This window comes from Penicillium taxi (genome assembly GCF_028828555.1).
Source record: "Penicillium taxi strain IBT 34144 chromosome Unknown utg000004l_segment0_segment0, whole genome shotgun sequence".
Classification (NCBI taxonomy): domain Eukaryota; kingdom Fungi; phylum Ascomycota; class Eurotiomycetes; order Eurotiales; family Aspergillaceae; genus Penicillium; species Penicillium taxi.
Window position 1 is genome coordinate 1,933,421 of NW_026643206.1, and position 23,565 is coordinate 1,956,985.

The window sequence follows — 23,565 nt, forward strand, 5'->3', positions numbered from 1 at the left end:
ATGATAGACGTTATAGATCTAATCTACAACTTCCCGAGGTCGGCTATGACGGCTCGGCGCCGTCCATCGGACGTCCGAAGAAAAAGCTTGATTTTCAACCCCGGCCGTTATCAGGCCGGGGAAGAGACACGATTCCCGAATAGTTGTAGTAGTATTAATTTAACCGAGTTCCCTTATTTCAGTCCTAAATATTTTTATATCACTTCTACTACCCCAGCCTCGGATCCTTGCATCCATGTCGTGTGCATGAACCATGGCATCTACAGAGCACGATTACCCTTCGTCACTCGCATCCGACGACGAAATCGAATCTCAGTCTCATGAGTCTGTCACCAATGGCGGCATTGCGTCATTAGAGAAACAGACAACTGCTGCATCTACTTCGGGCCGGTCGGTTTTTGAAAGAGCGCAATCTGCTGTTTCGCGCATTCGCAGTCGAGAACCTGGTCAAACCGCACAGTTTACCCACCCTCTATCGCATACGAGAACGAGCCCGGACGTCATCGTTGACTTCGATGGTCCCGATGATCCATACCGACCCATCAATTGGGGGTTCAGAAAGAAGGCAGTAACTACAATCCTCTATGGAATGACAACTATGGGAACGACATGGGCGAGTTCGATCTATTCGACTGGCACCGACCAAGTCGCTAAGGAGTTCAATGTCTCGACAGAAGTCGCAACGCTGGGAACTTCCTTGCTCCTGTTTGGCCTGGCTGTAGGGCCTCTTGTTTGGGCTCCGCTTTCCGAGCTATATGGTCGCAAACCGGCTGTTTTGGCGCCGTATTTCATTGCTGCGATCATGTCATTCGGTACTGCGACTGCGAAGGACCTGCAGACTATCATGCTGACCCGGTTCTTTACTGGCTTTTTTGGCTCGGCCCCTGTTACCAACACCGGCGGTGTACTCAGTGATATTTGGTCTCCCGAGCAGCGAGGTGCTGCCATAGTAGGCTATGCTCTAGCAGTGGTCGGCGGTCCTGTTCTGGGTCCGATTGTTGGTGGTGCGGTAACTCAGAGCTACCTGCACTGGAGATGGACGGAATACGTGAGTTTATTCTTTCCACTCTTTTAATATAAGTCTGAACTCTGACCCCAATCGTATCCAGCTTACTGGTATTATGATGATGGCCTTCCTCGTGCTCGATATCATCTTTGTTGATGAGTCCTATCCGCCCCAGCTTCTAGTCTACAAGGCACGACGGTTGCGCTTCGAAACAGGCAACTGGGCTCTGCATGCTCGCCATGAAGAATGGGACGCCACGCTCAATGAACTCGGCAAAAAGTACCTCATTCGACCCTTTCAACTCCTCGCAACCCCAATTTGCTTCCTTGTCGCCATATACGCCTCCTTCGTCTACGGTATCCTCTACCTAAGTCTAGCAGCCTTCCCAATCGTCTTCCAAGAGATTCGCGGCTGGAACCAAGTCGTCGGCGCACTGCCTTTCCTTGCCTACCTCGTCGGCATCTTCATCGGCGCCGCAGTTAATCTATCTAACCAAAAATTCTACATCAGCCGCTTCAAAGCAAACAACAACCGGCCAGTCCCAGAAGCCCGCCTTCCGCCAATGATGTTAGGTTCAGTGATGTTCGCCGCGGGAATGTTCTTATTTGGCTGGACGAGTCAGCCTAATATTCACTGGATAGCACCGATCATCGGAGCCGTCATGATGGGATTAGGCTTCTTCACCATCTTCCAAGCAGCCCTCAACTACCTCGTCGATACATTTCAAAAGACTTCCGCTAGTGCTATCGCCGCTAACACCTTCCTGCGCTCCCTGTTCGCAGGAGCGTTCCCGCTGTTTACAAATGCCATGTTTCATAACCTCGGTGTGCCGTGGGCGGCTAGTATCCTCGGCTTCATCTCCGTGGCTCTCATCCCTATTCCGTACCTATTCTTCACGTACGGTAAACGAATTCGCGCTCGTGGGGAATGGTCTCGTGAATCGCTGTAATATCTTTTTTCTAATATAAGATGCACATACTAATCTTCTCTGCTATTTTAATACGGCTGATTTTTTTTTTTCTTTCTCGCGAGACTTAGATTTTAGATGTTTGATACCCTTTGCTTTGTAATTATTTTCATTATTTTCAAAAGTTATGCATTTATCTGTCTATTAATCTATCTACTATCAGTCAGAATGGATCCATCTCAGGAGAGTGTCGATAAGAAGGCGGATTCGTGTTAGCCTAAATTGAGTGCTTACTCTCCTTAGGACTTAAGTAATTTATGTCCAGAATTTAGGCTTACCTAAATCTTTCCAGGCCATTAGCTGAGTAACTTTTCAGCCCTAACTAACTCATACTCGATACAAACCTTCACGCTCCGGGGGAAAAGATCCTCGTCTTGAGAGAGTCGATCAAACAGCCATTGAGAGATGGATTGTAGTACTATGGTATTCTGGAGCTTAAGCGCTCCTTGCGGGATAGGGAATTGAACTGCGTGGCTAGGAACTGGAGTGGATGGTGTTGTAGACAGCATTTTGTGGGTATTGACGCCGGTACGGCGAAAGAGGAAAGTACGTCGTAAACAGAAGTAGAAAGAGGGTTCAAGTTGAAGAGTTCCGAACCGCATTAGCTGCTTCTGGACTAGGGAAGTGGATTAGGATTAAATATGATACACTAAGCCGACTCAACGGCCCAACTGGTTCCACGTATAACATTGGAAGCACTATGCGTGGTAGTTTGACCCTACGGGACTCTACTCCTTATGGAGAAATAAATTTTGAGAGAGCGGTTCCATTTTCTTATGGGGAGGATAGAGGGTTAAAAGACAAGAAAAAACTTGAGACCAGGTCGGACTCAAAACGAGCGAATAAACACGATAAACACGATATAAACGGGTAGAAAAACAAAGTCAAGTTAATCAACAAATAACGAACGTCTTCATCAAAACATTGATGAGAACATGAAATAAGAACAAAAGAAATCTTCAACAATTGGACGATAGGGTCGGTTCTGGAGCTGATTCATCCCCTTCTTCTTCTTCTGTTTTCTCTTTCTTTTTTTGTTTGGTCGTTAGCACATTGATCTTTCATTGTTCAAGATTCAATAAGTCAAGCATTACTAGAAACAGACGGGTTGTGGCTTTTCCGTCTTAGCTTCCTAGCAAGAGTCATGACATTGCCCCATGTTTTTCTCTTCTCAGGTTGAGGAACACGAAGAGTTTCAGGCTCAGGCAGATAATCAGGCTCGACAGCACCAGTAGCAAGTTCAGCAGGTCTGTCTTCCTGATACTTTGCGTTATGCAAAGCCAGGACGGCCATCTGACCCAAGAAAGATGGGTGTTCCAGGAGATCTTCAAGGCGAACCTTGAGACCTTCTTGTTCAAGAAGCCAGGTAAGTTGTGCCATATTGAAGATGTCACCGCCCAAGTCGAAGAATGAAGAGTCAAGCTGGAAAGGTGAATCATCCTTGTGCTTTTCATCAGACACATGGTCGATTGGTGTGACACGATTGGGTAGAACTTGGTGCCAAGAGCGTGAAAGAATGTCCGAATGAACAAGCAGCTCTGCTATAGAGCGAGACTTGAGGTGCTGACTGAGGAAGTGCTCGTCAGTGGTGCGAGGCAGATCATCAATGGCTTGAGATGGCAGAGATCGAAGCATGCTTGTCGATGGCAGAGAAGTCGAAGGGTTTGCAACGAGGGCCTGCGCAGTTTCGCAGACCATGTCTAAAACCTTGGTTGCGAAGTCAGGGTGAATAGGTCCTTTCTCAGAATAACCGATGGTAACACTGAGATTGCGCTCATCAGTGGGACGCGATACCATAGTCAGATCAGCCAGGTTGTCGTTGACACCGACACCACCCATTTGGTACTTGATGTCGTCAAGTTCCAATTGACCCTCATAGCCTACATTCTGATGGAATACCGAGGTCGTAAAGTATTTCCAGGCCGGCCAATCGGTGCACTGCTTAATAATCTCCCGGAAGCCCAAAGATTCATATGGCATATTGGAGATTTGTTGGTCCTGAAGATAGCTGAATAGCTTCAGCGCAGTCCATTGATCGTTGAACTTGACTCGGACAGGAATCACATTGACACATGGTCCAACGGTGGTTTCAATACCAGGCACTATGGCATTGCGACCGCTAATAGTGAGACCGAAAACGACATCCGTCGAGGCAGTAAGCTTGGCGAGAGTCAAGGCCCAAGCAGCTTGCATAATGGTTGCAGTGGTGACGTTTCCAAGAGCGTTCGGGGGAATCTCGATGGTCTTGTGGATCTCGGTGAAAGCACCAATGTTCTGGAACATGGTGGTACCCTTCCGTTGCACAACCTCTGTCATCTGCGAGCCATGGAGAAGTCTAGACCAATGATTGTAATGTTCAGGAGTGATGGTGCCAGGAAGCTGACGCAGGTAGCTTGCGAATGGTGTGATTGGTGGTAGAGGGCTGCCTTCATACCCAAGCTTGATAGCGGACATAATCTTTGACAAACAGACTCCGTCGTACTGCGTGTGAGAAAGACGAATCATGATGCGGTGCTGGTCGCTATTCTTCTTCTTAACAACGTAGAACTGCACGTATTGCTCACCTTCGCGTGGTCCGTACTCGCGGTCACGCTGCTGCAACGTTTGGGTAAACTCATCCAGACCCCGATCCGTCTCGTAGACGAAGATGCTGGGACGAATCTTGCGGAGCACGACTTGATAGAATTGATCATTCAAGCAGACAAAGACAGTTCGCAGAATGTCGAAGGCATCAACGACTTTCAAACAGGCCTCACGAAGACGTCGCAAATCCAAAACTCCATTCCCTTCCAGGAAGAAATAGTTCAGCATCCAGCGTGATTTGAATAGCGTTGCAGTCAGGGACATAGCCTGGAAGTCAGTTACAGGGAGGACATCCGCAATGCCACCCTTGAAAACACCGATCTTGGGGCAAATGCCATTCTGTACCGAGTAATCGTCAACAACTTGGCTGCGAAGAGCAGAAACGCTCTCGTATGAGTGGTTCGGCAAAAATGTGGTGGTAGAAGGTGTTGCACTGTTGGGCAGTGCCTGTATCTTGCTGTGTTCCTTCAAATCGACGTCAAGAAGCGTTTGTGTGATGTTGGACCCGCGCACAATAGCAAGCATATCTTCAAACACTGGGTTGTTGAAAACATCTGCAACAGTAAGAACCAGCCCATCCTCACGCGCAGAACTGACCATCTTCATGGCAGTGATGCTATCTCCTCCAAGCTTGAAGAAGCTGTCCTTGTGTCTTACCACATCTGGTGACAGACCCAAGGCAGAACTCCAAAGTTTCCAAAGTCTCTTTTCCATCTCCACATCGACATCCACCAGGAAATCTTCCTGGCTTGACTGCGAAGTTATCGAATCCGCATCTGATCTATCGGCATCTTCTTGAATCGGCGATGAGGCGGGAGAATCTATCCCATTGTCGGGATGACCGAAGCCTCCAGACAAGTCTGTAGTTGACGCACTTGGGCCCAACTTTCCTTCTCTCAACATTTTTTCAATAATCGCATTTACACGATCATCTACCATCTTCTGAATAGAAGCCTCATCAATTTTGGTTGAAGGTGAGTTGTTGGTTTCCAGAGGCGAAGGGCGCTTCGAAGCCTTGGATTTGAAGCTGATGGCCGTGATTGCTTCATCTGGTGACTCGATGAAGCCAGTGAAGACCTTAGCAATGCTGTCAACTAGGAATTGACCTTGCTCATCGGAAACCACATCGCTCCAGTAACGTAGCATGATACCCTCATGACCCCTTGAAATATCCACGTTTACGGTGACAGCGTACTTCAATTTGTTATTAGTTATCCAAGTGAGGTTGGAAGGGGACGTTAAATGACTTACTTCGCTTGGATCATGAGCTTTTTGGAGATCAAAGGACAAACTATTCTCTCTGGAACCACCGGCGACAGTGTGGTTCTGAATTGACAGAGTTGTATTGAAAAGAGATAGCCCTTGCAAGCCAAGCTCGTGCTGAATGCTGGCCAAAGAGCAGCTCTGGTGAGGAATGCAGCTGATGTAGTCGGCATTGACACGTTTGGAGATGTCTGTAAGGCTCTCCTGGCCAGAGAACTTCACTCTGCAACAAAGCATGTTGATGAAGATACCGACCATATCTTGAATTCCATTTACCGGCGCATCGCGACCGGTAGATAGATAGCCGAAGCAGACATCCCTCATGCCCGTGACTTGTGTGAGGACAATAGCCCATGCTGACAAAGTCAGATTGGCCAAAGTCACTGAAGTCTTCTCACAGAATGTCTGCAGCTCAGGGAAACGATGGAAGTCCATTAGAATACCCTTGAGCTCACGCTTAGCGTGAGAACCAGAGGTGTTAGGAAGGTGGCAGGAGGTGATATTGCCAAGGTAAGTTTTCCAATGGTCCATAGCTGCGCCTTGACTTTGAGTTCTGATGAACTGAATATAGTCACTGAATTGTGGGCCAGGGCCCTCAACAAGTCGGTTGTCATAGGCCATAGCAAGATCACGCAGAAGAACGTCCACACCGCCACCGTCGATGATTGCATGGTTGATCTCAAGCTTCATAATGATGCGTCCAGTTTGTGTCTTGCAAATAGTCATTTGGTGAGACAAATTAGCCAGACGCTTGGCATTCAAGTCACTGAGAGAGATGGCGCCAAGCTTCTCCATGACCTGGAAATCAGAGCATTGCACATGGAGCATATTGCCGCTAATTTTCCTGAAGACAAGCTGATCAAAGGATCCACCGCTGTAAGTACTATCGACAAAGACTGTTCGAAGCACAGAGTGGCGATCGACTACTTGCTGCCATGCTTGGTCAAGCTTGTCTGCATCAACCTTTCCAGTACGTGGATCCTTGATCTCGAAGACAGTGTGAAACATATAAGCGGTTGGGTCGCGAAGCTGACTGAGCAGCAGACCCTCCTGCATTGGAGAGCATGGGTAAATCTCCTCCACTTCGTTCATGTTTCGAACGCCGACCTTGCGGAAGGTATTCTTGGTGAGAACCTTGAGGTCTTGATATTTGAGGGGCAACAACGGGTAGTCGCTGAGCGTTGGCTCTGGAGAGGCGTTTCTCATGATTGAGATCTCCTCCTCCAGAGTCTGCTTGCAATTCATGATCCATCGGAGGATCTGACTCTCGCGTTGAATTTTTCGGTTGTATGTGAAGGAGAAGTTGAGGCGATCTTTGAGAACGATGGCAGAAACTTCGAACAATGCGAATCTCACAGTATTAGGACCCATGTCGCCAGCAACAGCGAAGTCCGAGCTGTCAAAAACACTTTCCTGGTGCTGGAACAAGGAGTCATTGCGCTCAAGCTGCTGGAGCTTGCCAAGGTAGTTAAACAGGATCTCCAAAGGTACAGGGAAATCAGCACCGTCTGACTGCAGCAGACTCTTTGCAAAGTAGGGACGTCCGTTATCAGTGATCTTGCGTCTAGTGTCCTTGACACGTTTGATGGTATCCATGATAGTACCTGAGATAAGTTAGTGAATCATATGTTGTGAGGACTGTCGCCAATAGGGAAACATACCATCCCCGTCGTCAATATGCAGGGGTGCCATAGTGGTGAACCAACCAACGGTTCTCGACAAATCAATACTCGAATCCCAAGCTTCCCGACCGTGGCCTTCGTTGTAAATAGTTGGCACTTTGCGATCAGTGAAGGTACGACGGAACGAGTGGAGGATAGATGCGAGCAAGACATCGACAGTTTCGGTACCAAAAACGTTGTGACAGCCATCCAGGATATAGTGGGTAGTAGCCTCATTCAAACTGAAAGATTCCATCTTGATATCGCCGTACACGTTGGGTGATTGATGCATGCCCCAGTATTCTAAGTTGGGCTTTTCTGGGGTAAAAGGAAGTGTAAGGGCGGCATCCTCAATCTTTGATCTCTGGCGTTGCATAGCGCACCAAGCCTGGAAGGACAGAGGCCTATCATCAGACAAGGCCCCTGAAACAACCAAATCTTCAAGGTCTGAAAGAATAATGCGCCAAGACACCATGTCAACACAAAGGTGGTGAGCCACAAGGAAAAGCACTTGGCCACCAGCACGGAGATTGAATAGGTCAGCAGCGAAGATAGGGCCATTGAGTGGATCAAGGCAAGACTGGCTGTCCGAGATCTTGGGGACCATGGATCGCGTGTCGTTGACAAAGTGGACCCTGAATCGGTACGACGAATCGACCTCCTGATAATACCTGTCAGCATCAAGTAAAGTATTTGGTTTGTGAAAGGAGCATACCGCGGATGTTTTTTGCTCCCAAGTTCTATTGGTGGTCTTTTCAAAGCGTGTACGGAACATAGCATGCTGTCTAGTGACTGCCTTAAGGGCGTGATGAATCACTTCGTCATCCACCCGGCGGGCAAGTTTCACGGTGATACTCTGGTTAAAACGAGCGTCACCCTTGAATGAAGTTGAACAATCCATGTAAAGCTTCTGGATAGGAGACAAAGCAAAGCCGTGACCAGATTTCTCTTCGCGATGGGAAGTAGCTGGAACCTTTGATTTGGCAGTTTGTGCCAGTTCTAGAATTGAGCGACTCTGAAGGATGTCGTTGAGAGTCACGATCAGGCCCTGTTTCCGCGCTTTCGAAATCACGGCCATTGCCGTGATACTGTCTCCGCCTGGTTCATTCGGTTAGTTTCGGTACATCTTCCAGTTGAGACTTGATTGGATTGAAAACTCACCCAAGCTGACGAAAGACCGGTCCGCATTAACCTTCTCCAGTGGACTGTTGAGAGCTTGCGAAACAACCTCGCGAATGGTCTTCAGGGAAATGTTTTGCTTCCCTTGTTCCTGGTAATTCTCCGCCACTTCTTTTTCTTCTTCTTCCTCCTCCTCCTCCTCCTGCAGATTCTGACTAGGTCCACGTTTCATCTGGTCATAATCTTGCATAATGCGTTCATATGACTCGTCATCAATATTTTCAAGCCAGGATGTGATCTTCTTCCGGTCTAGTTTGCCAGAGACAAGCATGGGGAGTTTCTTGATTAGAGCCCATGTTTGCGGCACCATGTAGATGGGAAGCTGTGATTCGAGATTTTTCTGAACTTCCACTAGTCCAGCAAGGCCATGGCGGTTGAAGTCTCGTCCTCCTACGAGCTCACACGCTTTGTCGGAGATCAATTTGGCGTCGGTGGAAATTTTGTTCAGGGACATCACAGTGACGAGGCGCTGTTTGAGAGGACCAGTCTTGGGAAGAATAACAACAGCGTGACGGACGATTGGCTGATCATGAATTCTATGTTCAATCTCACCAAGCTCCATACGTTGGCCGTGCAATTTTACCTGGTGATCTTTGCGACTGATATATTGGATTGATCCATCGGGGCCGTAGAAGCAGAGATCACCAGTCAAGTAAATTCTGCGTGGAGATGGTAGAGAGGACTTGAAATCACCGATCCATGCAGGATTTTGAATAAAGCACTCTGCGTTCTTCTCAGGATTGTTGAGATACTCTCTGGCCAAGGAAAGACCCTCCAGGGCAAGTTCACCAACAGCGCCCAAAGGTGCCAGACGATTGTGGTTTCCAGAATCGACAATCCATGTCAACGTACTTGGAATACCGTGGCCAATGCGGGATGGGTCAGTACCAACTGTCATGTTAGGTTCAACGACAGCGAAAACACAAGTTTCAGTAGGTCCATATCCATTCATAAGCGTAAGAGCATTTGCCCACTTGCTGATGACTTCTGGTGACAGCTTCTCACCACCACAAACCATAAGCTTCAGGGAAGGCACGGATGATGGCTCGATGATAGAAGCAATGCTAGGGGTGAGGAAAGCCCAGTTCACATCAAGTCGGCGCATTGCACCGGCAACGTCGTTCAGACGGTCATCTTCGCTGGGGACGCAGATGCAGCCACCAACCATTAGGATTGCGAGAGTTTCCATGATAGCAGCATCAAATGTAAGGGATGCGAATTGAAAAACTCGGGAGGATGCCGTCATAAGAGTAAGAGGAGCGAACGACATGATACTGCTAACAACATTGCGGTGTTCAACAATAATTCCCTTAGCACGTCCGGTTGACCCTGAAGTGAACAGGGCATAGGCCTTGTTAGCAGGGGTAACTTCAGAACAGGGGCGAGAAGAAGAGTTGAGCGAGCCGTAAGCCTTGAGGGTCTCCTGGCTGATAGGAATAACAGTCTTGACAACTCGGTTGTATCGGTTTGTGTAGTTGGGGGTGCAAAGAATCATGTTGGCACCAACGTCCGCTAGGATCTCCTCGTGTCTGGAAGTAGGGTGATGCGGGTCAAGCGGAACGTAAGCACCACCAGCAATCAGAATACTGATCAAGGTCACCATGGCCCATGCAGATTTGTCCAGGCAAACCGGTACCAGCACTTCAGGGCCAACTCCGCGGGAAACCAGGTAGTTTGCGAAAGATGAAGCTAGAGTCCAGAACTCACGGTAAGACAGTTTGCCATCCCATGCGACGACAGCTGGGGCATTGGGTGTTTCCTCAGTCTTCTGTCGAATGAAATCATGGACACATCGCTCAATGGCAAGAGGATCGCGTCCATTCCATTCAGCAATGATTTCCTTGTCTTCTGGACTGACGATCTCCAGGTCTGCGACATTTCCGACGCTAGTTTTGGGAACGGCGATAAGCTGCGAGAGAACATGGCTGAACTGCTCAGCCAGTCGCTTTGTCTGCCATCCGCTGATGATGAGCTCGTCATGATGAGCTGTGATGGACATTCTAGTCTTCGAAATAGCGCACTCAAGAACCAGGGGGTGAGTGAAGAAGTCCTCACTGGTCTCTCGCTTCTCGTCGATCCAAATGTCTTCGTCCAGATTTCCATCGTTCGATTGGATGACGAGGAGGTTCTTGAAGTCGCATCCACTGGCAGTGTCGTTGTTTAATTGACGAATGCTTTGCAGACCTCGGTGCAGATGAGGGATCATATCAGTGGTTGACCGGTTCACAGTCTCCAAATACTTGGTAATAGACATATCGCTGTCAACTTGGATGCGTGTTGGCACAGTTGTCAGAACAGGGCCAGCAATGTCACCCACGCCAGGCAGATCGATGTTGCGACCAGAGAGAGTCTCTCCAAAACAGACATCTCCGGACCCTGTGTGAGAGGAGATAACAATCGCCCATGCAGCACGAAGGAGAACAGGAAGAGTGAATTCCACGCTGTTGTTGGGCCTGGAGATTTCCATGGTATGGTACTGGGTGTTTCCAGCGCGAACGGCATGAGATACTGAGTTCTTGCTTTGTGGGAAAGGAGTGCTGGATAAGTCGGCGAGGTAGTTCTTCCAGAAAATGTCAGACTGTTCCTTATCCTGGTTGTTTAGGTACTCAATGAAAAGACCATATGGGGCAGTTGACTGTTGGAAGCTGGACTTGTTGTAGTTCTCCTCGAACTTGCGGTAGACCAAAGGAATACTCCATCCATCATACAAAGAGTGGTGGACAGCCCACACAAAGTAGCGTGTAGAGGACGAAGGAGGCTGAACAATCGCATATCCAGTCAGTGGGGCGCCATTTTGCTTGGGCAAGTCCAAGAAATCGTTCGGAATTTGGCTGAAGGACTGCGCATGGACCCATGAGATGGGCTGCTCTTTGAGCACGGCTTGGACAAAGTTCAAGCTGTCAGTGTGGACAATGCGAGTCCGCAGGATATCCAAATCGGCCACAGTCTTTTCCCAGGCCGCCTTGAAACGTCCAAGGTCCGCACCGTCGGCGAGACGGAAGGCAGGCTCCGCGACATAGGCACCAGCGTGTTTCACAGAAAGGGTCAAAAGACCTTCTTGAACAGCGCTACATTGGTAAACGTCGACAATGCAGCTCTTGGGAACGTCACAGTTATCTACAATCTCGTCCATGAGTTCTTCCAGTTCCACGGAAGAGGGCAGCAGAGAGAATGGCTTGAGGGATGCCTTCTTTGGCGCTGAGACTTCAGGTACTGATGAGCAGCTCTTAGCCATATCGCTGATGATTGGGTTGTTAAAAATCGTAGCCACATTGAGTGAGATACCCTGGGCCTGAGCGGCACCAACAAGGCTCATGGCAGAGAAAGAATCACCGCCAAGGGCGAAGAAGCTGTCGTCATTAGCGACGGAGTTAGCGTCCAGGTCAAGTGTCTTTTCAATAAGAGTTTGCAACTGGGCCTCAAGTCCATCTGCGGATGATGGCTCCGTTTTGGTCACAGTATTTAATATGGCGTAGGATTTCAATGTAGCCTTGGGCAAAGTCTCGACCATAGCGTGCAAACGGCGGCGATCAACCTTGCCAGAAGTGGTAACAGGCAGGCTTCGTAGAGGGAAAAACAGCCGAGGCATAACACTCTGAGGAACGCGATCGGGCAAGGAGTTCTTCAACTTCTGCACAACATCCACGATGGAAACTGAGATGGGAAGGAGCAACGGATCAAGACCTGGGATGCTTCGGGAAGAGTCATTGTCAGAAATTGTGAAGAATGCGGCAAGACTTTTGGCGACAGTTTTCTCCTGAGGAACAACAACCTCGACGGCGGCATGAGAACCTTCGGGGAGGCATTGAACGCATTGACTTTCAAGCTCCTCAAGCTCAATGCGCTGACCGTTAAACTTGATTTGGGTGTCCTTGCGGCAGAGGAAGGCGAGGCTGCCATCGCTGTTGTAGCGCACGAGGTCACCAGTTCGGTACATGCGCTCGTTGCGTGGGAAGATGCCTTGCAATCCAGAGTGCTGGCGCCAAATGGGATCTTGAACGAACGCAGCCTTGGTCTTCTCCGCGTTACCAAGGTACCCACGGGAGATATTGCTGCCCTCGAGGAGCAACTCGCCGACAGCACCGACGGGAAGAAGACGGTTAAAGTCATTAGGGTCAACGATCCACAAACGACAGTTAGGGGCAGTGCCAATCGACATAGGGTCATGATCGATAAGGTTGCCATCCCAGTCGGTCTTGAAACCAAGAGTAGAAATGACAGTACCTTCGGAAGGCCCGTACGCATTAATAACGCAGCGGTCGCGCCAGCGATCAATGTGATGTACAGATATCTTCTCGCCACCGGTCAACATTACCTTCAAGCTTGGAATAGATTTCGGGTCCAGAGTATTGGCAATTGAAGGAGTAAGGGCCAAACTGGTGACCTGCAGGCGATCAATGGCACCTCCCAAATCATTCATGCGCTCATCGTCACTGGGAATGCAGACAGTGCCACCAGTCATCAGAGTCATAAGAATCTCGAAGATGCTCACATCGAAAGTGTAGTTTGAGAATTGCAAGGCTCGATTGCTAGTATTCAATCTCAAAACATCCTTCAGTGCAAAAGCGGTGGTACTCAGCGCCGTGTGCTCGAGCACAGTCGCCTTGGGCTTCCCAGTTGTTCCCGAAGTGAAAATTGCTATGACAACGGCAGTTAGTAAACAAACCCGCTATTCAAAATCATAATAACGAGGGTGCTTACCGTAGGCTGGACTTTGGGGAGTGTGTCTAGGGGGGGGCAAGGATGGAAGGGACGATTCATCCATTTTATCGATGCTTTCCTGCGACAGTGCAAACGCTTGCTTGCAAAGCTTCGACATTTTTGGTTGAAGTAGTACTGAGCTTAAAACCAACTCGGCTCCAATCTCGTCGATCAGCATCTGCAGGCGCGAATCAGGGTGAGAAGGATCAACGCTGACGAAAGCACCTCCAGCTTTGAGAATGGCCAACTGGGCAACGACCGCCCAGGCAGATTTTTCGAAGCAGAGAACCACAAAGCTGTCAGGCTTAACACCCAGGCTTGCGAGGTAACGGGCGAGCCGGGTGGCAGTGAGATCCAGCTCTCCGTAAGTAAAGCTTTTGTCCCAAGAACAAATGGCCTCATTAAGAGGGTGCATCAGTGCTTGTTGCTGGATGAGTTCATCAGTGCACCGTTCCAAACGTGGAGGAGAGCTCGCGTTCCAATCACGGATTTGGCGGCAAGAGCTTCGGGGGAAGAAATCTATCTGGCCGATGGCGCGGTCCTGGGGACTGGAAGAAATGATATCTGCCAGGATGTGCCCAAAGGTGTCGATGAGATGGGTGACCTGGGATGAGGAAAGTGTTTCTGTGGAATAATGGAAACGAATTGCCACAATAGTGCTAGAAACTTCCGCGGAAACCGTAATGTTGAAACCATCGAAAGTCTTTGAAGGTGAGGGCCGTCCGCTTGGAGATACGACCTCGCGGTATGTGAGGAGGGTGTTGAAAACATTGGTATCATTCAGGCCCAGTTGATTGAGGACAACATTCAGCTCAGCGAAGTTCTGCTTCGCCTTCTCCGCGTCGGACTTGGCTTGCTGCAAGATTTCGATAATCTTGCGAGCGTTACTGACGGAAAGGCGGGTGATGTAGACAGCTGCGGAGTCATCCAGCTTGCTTCTGTAGTAACCGAAGCAAACGTCATCAGACCCAGTATAACAACGTAAGACAAGTCCCCACACAACTTGGAGAATAGTCTCAATAGAAACAGAGCACGATTTGGCGAAGTTCTGCAGCTCATGAGACTGTCTGTTGAGTGTGCGTGTTGCAATACCCTTGCTGGGGTCCTCGGATAGGGCCGGGAAATTGCATGGCTCAACATCAGCAAGATATTCTCTCCAGAAAGCAACATTGGACCCGGAAAGAGACTGGCGAGAAATCCGATTTGAAGACTTGGATTCAGTCCAAGATTTAATGTGGAAGGAGCTTAGCACCTTGTTTGAGAGGCCTTGAAGCTCTTCATTCAGACCTTGGTGGTTAAACTTACCAAAACGGGTGAGGGGGATGGAGGAGATGGGAATATACGTACTCGGAACATTCCTTGATGAGACCCTTGTGCTCAAATATGCGTGCAACGCAGCAATGATAGATTTCATCTCAGGAACTGAGTCCTGAATGACGCCCTCTTCAAAGGAGACAGGGGAGGTTTCAGAGGTGCAAACAAACGCAACCAATCGATCTGAAAGATCTCCTTTGAAAGAGACACATCCTGGAATGCAAAACCTCTTGGAACTGAAGTGTGAGTCAATGCACTCCTCAAGATCGAGTCTATCTGAGCAAGCAATGAATCCAGCTTCAATAGGCTTTCGTCCAACGTACACCAATGAACCATCAGAGTTGTAGCGGACGAGATCTCCAGTCTTGAAGAATTGCTGGGGTGGTAACGTAGAGTCAATGTCTTTGTGGAAGTTGGACAACCATGTCGGGGATTCGAAATAGGAATCGGCGGGCAGTTCCTGGTCGAGGTACATGGGAGGAATTGGAGGGCCATCGAGAACCAACTCACCAACAGCACCGACCGGGACCAAGATATCGCAGTTAGTGGAATCAACGACCCACGAGTTACAAGACACAGCCGTACCAAGGATGGCCGGAGAAAATTGGGTGGTGTGTAAAGATGCCGAGGAACGTTCAGTTGTACCATAAAGGCAGTGCACAGTGAGATCCTTGGTGTTCCACTTCTCGAAAAGGTCACTTGTAACAGCTTCACCAATCATAGACAATACACTTAGACTTGGAACGTCCTTTGGTGAAATGAACTTCGCAATTGTAGGGGTGATGCAGGCGACAGTAGCATCAAGGCTATTGATAGATGTGCTAAGGCTATCTGGCTGGACATCAACCGGGATGCAGACACAACCCCCGCGAAGGAATGTTCCGAAAGTCTCAAGCAAGAACAGATCAGAGGTATGGTCACCAAATTGCAAGGTCCTGGAGACATCAGTCATCTGGAGGGACTTGGAAAACGCAGCAGCCCTTGCCACTATTGCCACATGATCTAGGACGATGGCTTTTGGACTTGATGAAGCACCGGCAGAAAAAACAACGTATGCAGCATCATCAACGCATGCTGCAGACATCAAGGGCTCATCATTGAGGTACTCAAGAAGAGATGCACCAACAGGAATGACGTAGGGGATAGTCTCCTCAAGGACTTGGGCTTTTTCTGGCGACGCTAGAGCAACTTGGACGTTCTTTTCGAGAACCCACTTCTCAATCAAACCCATAGTCTTAGGTGAGTCGACCGGGACACAACCACCGCCAGCCTTCATGACAGCAAGCGTTGACACTGTGTTCCAAAGAGACTTCTCGAAAGAAGTGGGAACGAGGGTACCAGGCCCAACTCCGAATGTCATCAAATAGCTGGCAAGGCGCGAGGAGTATTGATCAAGCTTGGAGTAGGTCATAGTACCATCCCAGGCCTTCATTGCCAATGCATCGGGGGTTTTAATGGCCATATCCTGAATGATCTGGTGGGCACACTTCTCGACGGTTTGCGGCTTCTGGCTGTTCCATGCGGCAATTTGAAGCTTATTGCTGTCATTGAGGCACTCCAACTCGCGGATCTCGCTATCAGAGCTGGTCATGATACTGTTCAGGCAAGCGAGGTAGGTGTTGGCAACATTGGTAGCTTGAGCATCGGAAAGATGGGTGCTCCAGTAGTTCAAATCGATTTGTGCATTGCTATCCATGGCTTCAATGTTGATGAAGACCGGGAACTCAGCTGGATCGTGAATAGCACCGACTTCGACGCATTCAATATCGCTAATCACGGCGTCCTTAGCACCCGGCAAGCGACGGTATGACACACCAGAGTTGAACAGGTTTCCATCAGACAGCTTGAGCGCATGCTGAATATCAATCAACGAGGTATGTCTGTATGGCAGACTTTCGATGTAATCATTCTGGATACTCTCTATTACATCCTTCAACAAGGAAGTTCCAGACAATTTCATTCGGCAGACCATGATGTTGATCACCGGACCAACAACGAGCTGAATACCATCTACAGAAATATCTCGCAGCGATGCCATGTAGCTGAAGCTGACATCATCGGAGCCGCTGAAGAGTCGCAAAGTCAAACCCCAGGCCGCATTGAACGCATTTGAGAGAGTGGTTCCCTTGTTATCACAAACACTTTGCAGTTGGGCCAAAGATTCAAACCTCACAGGAATGGAGCGGAGAGCCTTCCTTGCGGGAGTCTTGCCGTCAGTGAGCACAGGGAAAATACAAGGTTTAGAATCCGACAAATATGAGCGCCAGTAGTTGATGCTTGCTTGTTGAGGCGCATTCTGGAGATAGTTGATGTATTCCTTGAACAACGGGCGCCGGCTCTGCTCAAGTCTGCCAACGTATGCAAGCTGCAGGTCACGCATGATGATGGAAATCGAGTTACCATCCATGGCAGCGTGGCTGAGCTCAATTCGACCGAAAAGCCGACCAGTAAATGTCTGGCAAAGCGTGAAACGATAAGCAGGGCTGATATCATCGTAGTTATTGGGCTCTTGAGCATCAAACGCAGCCAACACATCATCGTCACCAACGGACGGCAGGATTACGGGGGCTGCATCATACTCCTTCAACACAACCTGGGAGAAGGGATCACGAGGAGTGAGGTTCTCAACAAAAATTGTGCGGAACATTGCATGGTGTGAAGTGACTTGCTTCCACGCCGCAATGAGTCGGTCCAGATTCGGTGCTGAGGACCCAGTAGCTTGAACCTCAAAGGTATCATGGACAGCGTAGTAGGAGCTGTCCCGAGTGCGACCGAGGAGAATACCCTGCTGCATACGTGAACAAGGGTAGATATCCTCGATATGGTCGGCAGAGCGGACACCAATACGAGGAAGCTTTTCTGTGAGTAGTCTGTCCAGACTGTCATAGGTCAAAGAAAGCATTGGGAATGAGCTGAGCGTCAAACGAGGCTCCATAGCGCTGAGCTGGTCACACATTGAAGTCAGTTGCTGCTGGCAGTTGGAAACCCACTGGTGGATGCGATTTTGATGCTGCATAAACTTGTTGAAAGAGAATGTGAACCGAATTTTGCCAGCGACAACCATGGCAGAAATCTCGAAAAGGCCAAATCGGGGAGTGTCACGTCCGAAATCTGCCGCACCACTACCTTGACCAGTCTCTCCGGCCATTTGGTTGACCAGTTGGAAAAGACCATCTTGTCTCTGTAGATCACGGTGCTGTCCAACATAGTTGAAGGACATCTCGAACGGATGCGGGTGGCTACCACTCTGGGGCCCTCCAGTTTTCAGAACTCGGCTGGCGAAATCCGCGCGACCATTATCTGTCACGCGACGTCGCAGGTCCTTAACCTTGATAAGGGTATCAACTGGGTTATCAGCTCGGAATCCATCTACAAGGATTGGATGCAAGATCGTGAACCATCCAACGGTGTGTGAGATATCAATTGAGGGATCCCAGACCTCGCGTCCGTGGCCCTCGTTGTAGATGGTTGGCAAATGTCTGTCAGTGAACGAGTTTCCAAACGAGTGCAACAGCGATGCAAGGAACAGATCAATCGGTTCTGTATCCAGAGCCTTGTGGCATTCCAGCAAGATAGACTTGGTGTGGACCTCATCGATTTCAAATGATGCACAATCAACATCACCGTAAGTCGTCGAGTTGCTCTTCAGACCCCAGAAATTGAAGTCAATGACAGGAAGTGGATCCTTCGGTGCCTTTCCTTCTGAAACTAGAGCTTTGGAGTGCTCCTCCTGCAAGCAGCACCATGTCTGATACGGGACGGAGCCAGTATCACTACCTGACCTCTCCGGGTTCACCACTAGATCTTCTAGGTCTTCCAGAATTATTCTCCAAGAGACAATGTCGACTACCAGATGGTGTGCAGTCATCGAAATGACATGAGGCTGACTTTTATCGTGAAAGCAGAAGTACTCGACGGCCAACATAGGACCAGAGAAGCAATTGATGCAGGACTGACTGTCCGCCACAAATGGTTCAATTTCATCCATTCGACCGACAATATGACGGCGCCATCTGTATGAGCCCTTCACATCGGCAGTAATCCGCTGGTTAGATGCGGTACCATCACCAGCATCCTCGAATCGAGCGCGCAGCATGGAATGACGAGAAACGAGGGTTTCGATAGCCTTCCGCAAAGTGGCCTCCTCGATCGGTTTGCTAATGCGAGTGGTGATTCCCTGGTTGAAGTGGCCCTGTCCCTCCTTGCGAACGCCAAAGTGAAGGACCTGGATAGGGGACAGGCTGAATTTCTCCTCAACTGCCTCTTTATAGGTCGTGTTGTGCAGCGCTTTGACACGTGTGGCTAGATCACGGATAGACTTGCTGCGAAGAACCTCCTGCACAGAAAGACCGAAACCACGCTTCTTACAGTGTCCCACACAGGTCATAGCAGCAAGAGAGTCACCACCCAAGGCCAAGAAACTTTCATCAAGATCTACAAGATTTTGGGGGATGTTGAGAACGCGGCTATAAACAGCAGCGAGAGCCTCCTCCGTCTCGTTAGCAGGGTGAGATACAGTCCCATCTGAGACCGTAGCGGCCTTGGAATTTGAAAGATCTGGGTCTATTTCCATACCAGCGACCCACCCAGCAATGCCTTTTCGGTCAAGCTTACCAGAGGGCAGGAGAGGCATAGACTCAACGAACAACCAGACAGACGGTACCATGTAGGTTGGCAGTCTGACCGATAGTCCCTCTCGAATTCCTGCGACCAGTTTCGCTTTCATCGATGGAGATATCAGGCGCAAGGGCTCAAGGTTCGCATCCGATTGATCAGCGAACAACCCAGCTGAGGAAATGACAGCTGCCAATCGGCCATTTGAGAAACCCGTTTTGGGGAACAGCACGGCACAATGCGTAACATTAGAGTCTCTCATCAATTGATTCTCAATTTCGCCTAGTTCAATTCGCTGTCCGTGAACCTTGACCTGGGTATCCTTCCGGCCAATATAATTGAATGAGCCTGAATCAGAGTTGTACCGTGCCAAATCACCGGTCTTGTAAAATCTCCGATTCATGCCGCCTGTGGAGTCCAGCTTCGTCCAGGCGGGGTCGTAAATGAAAGATTCGTTGGTTTTCTCTGGGTTGTTAACATAGCATCTAGCCAGGGTTGGGCCTTCAAGCAAAAGTTCACCGGGAGCGCCCACAGGGACCAGCTCGTCATGATTTTCAGGGTTGACAAGCCAAGCTTTGACGCCGACTGGGAATCCGATATCTTTACAGTCGGTATCTGGTGTGATGTTGCAATTGATCGTCGCTGCGACACTGGCCTCGGTCGGTCCGTATCCATTAACTAGTTTGATTTTGGACCAAGTGGCCAGTTGAGACTGCGACATTGCCTCTCCGGCCAAAGTAATACTCTTTAGCCCCGGCACAGTTTCGATGTCAATGAAGCCAATGAATGAGGGTGTGAAGCATGCTTGGGTGACACGCATCTCATTAATAACACCGACTATATCATTGAGCCGCGCCTCCTCACTAGGAATACAGACACAGGCTCCATGGATTAGAGGAGTCAGTGTCTCTGCCAGACTAGCATCAAAAGTGTGAGCTGCGAATTGAAGTGATCTTGAATCACGGAAAACCTGCAAGCCAGGTCCATGAACCATAGCACCAGACAAGAAAGCGCGGTGTTCGAGCAGCGTGCCCTAACGAGAAAGTTAGCATCTCCGCCCCGTTCTGCCAAATCGAACTCCCGCAACTTACCTTAGGCTCGCCCGTCGATCCGCTAGTGAACAAGACGTAAGCTGCATTTTGGCTAGTGACACCCGATGCAAGGTCGACGCCTTCAGCAGGGGCAGCAAAACTTGCCAGGGTCTCGTCGCAGAGTGGAATCACATTCTTCGCAACAGAGCGAAGAGTCTCCACGCGGGTTTCCGAGCACAACACTACAGGAGCCTTAACAGACTCGATGAGATTTTGCAGTCGCGATGTTGGGTGTGTCGGGTCCAATGGGACGAAAGCGCCACCGGCGGCCATAACGCCAAGCATTGCAACAATGTTCCATTTCTGCCGCATATCAGCTAATCAGTCCACCACAAAAGTATCTCTGACAACCACTCACCGATTTATCAAAGCACAGGGCCACGCGCACTTCAGGGCCAACTCCCTGCATGCGCAGGTGATATGCAAGCTTTGAGGCTGCTTCGTTCAGCTCGCTATAAGTCAGTGTACCATCCCAGGCACACACTGCCTCCCTATCTGGGCCGTTGATTGCGTTGTCGCGGATCGCATCGTGTATGCAGCGATCGTAAAGCTTCGGGGTAGTGGAATTCCATTTCTGGATCCGCTGCCAATCATTGTCCGAGAAGAAATTAAGCTGGTTGATAGCAATGTCCTCGGCAGAAAGGACTTTGTTAAGCGTTTGTTCAAAAATATAGGCAACACTCTTCATTTGGTTGCCAGACATAGATCCGTTTCGCCATTCAAGGAAGATGCTGATGTCTCGACTCAATACCTTCACATGAAGGCGAACTTGGCACTGCACATATGAAATCAGTATTTAGACTCCAACGCCCACACTTTCGAGATGAAGCGACAAACCTGTTCTGGGAGTGGATTTGCCAGCAATGGGCTGGCGGGCAACGTTGGCGAATCGACAGCCTGGTGATACGTGCGCAGCATCAAGATGGTGTTGAAGGGCAATGCGCCAGATGCACCTTCCAGAGATCCTTCGGTCGTTTGAGAATCAGATTCATCACGATTCTTCACTTTATCTACAATTGCCTTGATGGAGTCGTTTTCACCAATGGCTAGCCGGACTATCGAAAGATTCGCGATCCCGGATTGTTGTACAGTTTGTATAGTGGTCGGCGTATCGCCGTCGATGTATTGGAACCCGAAGCTGATATCTTCGGTTCGGAGGTAGTAGTGCAAGACTAGACCCCAAGTCGTCTGCAGGACAGATTCCAGGCGGCCCTCTTGCCAGGCAGTGAATAACTGCGCATGCTGAGCAGGTGTCGGCCTCGTCTTGATCGATACAGGGCGTCTCGGTCCGTCTACCGCGGTAGAGAAGGTAGGTAGGTAGCAATGTGAGGATTTGGCCATGATCGTCATTTGAATCGTTGGTGGTGTATTTAGTTCGGTCGACAAAAGATGGCGCTGATGAGAGAATGATAGATGGAGTGTATGTAGTGAATGGCCGATGATTAGGGGAAGCTGCTATTAAAGCTTCAAATTACAATTGGACAAGTCAATAAATCAAATCCAAATAAGCTAGTTCGTCCGCAGGTATAAAGACAGTCGAACACTTTCGTGAAATTGGAAAAGGATGGATTTGGATTTCTCAAACATTTAAAAAAACTAAAATAGCCACACTATCAAGCCATCGGGGCAGAATCGGCCATGCTCCTCGTTCAGAAACGGCTCTACGTATGAAATACAGTACTAACCTGAATCAGAACACTACATGTATTGTCCTTGCATAAGTTTAGATCTAGATGGCCCAAGAGTTAGGCGGACGCCACGCCGTCAGTGCGGTGAACAGTGGAGAACTCCTCGGCCACCACGGAACTAAGACAAGTTCTGACTCTAGAGAGACAACTTCGAACGAGGAAGCACACGGGATATGTAGTGGACACCACTTTTAGTGGAGAACTCCGTGAACTTCCATCCTCCGTATTGAACGAGCTCAAATTACACTAAAAATATATTTACTGAAATCATCGGATTTCGGAAGGCAAATGATTATCGCGGGAACGGGAAATGATGCCCTAAAAAAGGCATGAGTAACATGCAGGGGTTATTCTACAGTTTTTTTTAACTACAAATAGTACATTTTCATTCTACTTTTCGCTTCTGTTCTTTTTTTCGGTCGGTTTCAATATTATCCACTTTCTTGGTCAGGGCAGATCGACATGCAACCTTCCGATCTAAATCCCCTACTTATGTACTTGCCAACGTGGTTCAGTAAGGCAAACGCTAAACACTGTTCCTGCACGAAGCATTCCAGTCAAGTCTAATGCCGTGATATCTATGGAGGTGAACATGTTATGTCTTGAATCCTGAAATGAGTTCATTTCTTATGTTTAATTAGCGTTGATGACCATGACGGATATACAGTAGAAAAACTTGGCAGGCTTTGATGTCGTAGAAAAAAATACCAATTGTATTCAAAAGGTGTTTTTTATCAGCAAGGCTTTACACTCAGCTTTATTTATTGATCCATGGATCCCATGACACACATTACGGAGCAGACATTGATGCCATACTCGACGGAATTACTAACTCAGGCAAAATGACTCAGCCCACGCAGACGCGACAGGACACCTCGGAAGACCGGAGCTCCCGTATCAACAAGTTTCGAGGCGGGATACAAAGCGCGCATGTTTTCTTCCATGCCCAGATAACGGAGAATAGTTGCAGTAAAGTCAAGACGCATTTACAAGGTGCCAGAGGTGGAGAAGAGTACGACGATCACAACCACACATATCTCGATGACTTCATCCTGTCTATTTCTTTTATGTCCCAGGCAGAGGAGACTAGATTGGATATATCAGCACAATGGGTAGGACCAATCCGTACATCTTAGTGAGATTGATGGCTTATATTGATGAATACTACATGTATCGTGATGAAAAGCCAGCGCATCGGAAGATTACTCGGTACAGCAGCCGATTACTAAGCTATGGAGCAATGGACGAATCGAACACAATACATAGAAAATTACCACTGGAAGTAGAATGGTAGAAAGAACTAAGTGGGTCCAGTGGAGTAGAAACGCAGCCTAAGAAAGCTAATCGTTTCAGGGATCCGACGTACCAGTGTTAGAGCCAGTTCTGCAAGGGCTAATATCGGCCCATCGCGGATCAATCCCTGCTTCTTGTGGAAGAGCCTATCGGCATTTGCGAATAAAATAAATGTGGGCTGTCATTTTTGACGTGATTTTGTCGG

The 23,565-nt window shown here is 48.9% G+C and overlaps 3 protein-coding genes across 3 annotated transcripts; 2 read left to right on the forward strand and 1 right to left on the reverse strand.

The window, feature by feature from the left end:
• Nucleotides 1–253: 253 nt before the first annotated feature.
• N7495_005647 (MFS transporter) lies at nucleotides 254–1,955 on the forward strand (the record flags this gene model as incomplete). Its single annotated transcript, XM_057208298.1, has 2 exons — nucleotides 254–1,048; nucleotides 1,110–1,955. The coding sequence occupies 2 exons, from the start codon at nucleotides 254–256 to the stop codon at nucleotides 1,953–1,955; spliced, it is 1,641 nt and encodes a 546-aa protein (XP_057062072.1).
• Nucleotides 1,956–3,056: 1,101 nt separating this feature from the next.
• Nucleotides 3,057–21,729, reverse strand: nrps1 (uncharacterized protein; the record flags this gene model as incomplete). The annotated part of the gene is made up of 9 exons (XM_057208299.1): nucleotides 3,057–5,750; nucleotides 5,808–7,423; nucleotides 7,481–8,141; nucleotides 8,196–8,578; nucleotides 8,642–13,297; nucleotides 13,361–20,321; nucleotides 20,380–20,682; nucleotides 20,738–21,154; nucleotides 21,217–21,729. The coding sequence occupies 9 exons, from the start codon at nucleotides 21,727–21,729 to the stop codon at nucleotides 3,057–3,059; spliced, it is 18,204 nt and encodes a 6,067-aa protein (XP_057062073.1).
• A 1,180-nt stretch (nucleotides 21,730–22,909) lies between these two features.
• Nucleotides 22,910–23,203, forward strand: N7495_005649 (uncharacterized protein; the record flags this gene model as incomplete). The annotated part of the gene is made up of 1 exon (XM_057208300.1): nucleotides 22,910–23,203. The coding sequence occupies one exon, from the start codon at nucleotides 22,910–22,912 to the stop codon at nucleotides 23,201–23,203; it is 294 nt and encodes a 97-aa protein (XP_057062074.1).
• Between the last annotated feature and the right edge of the window lie 362 nt (nucleotides 23,204–23,565).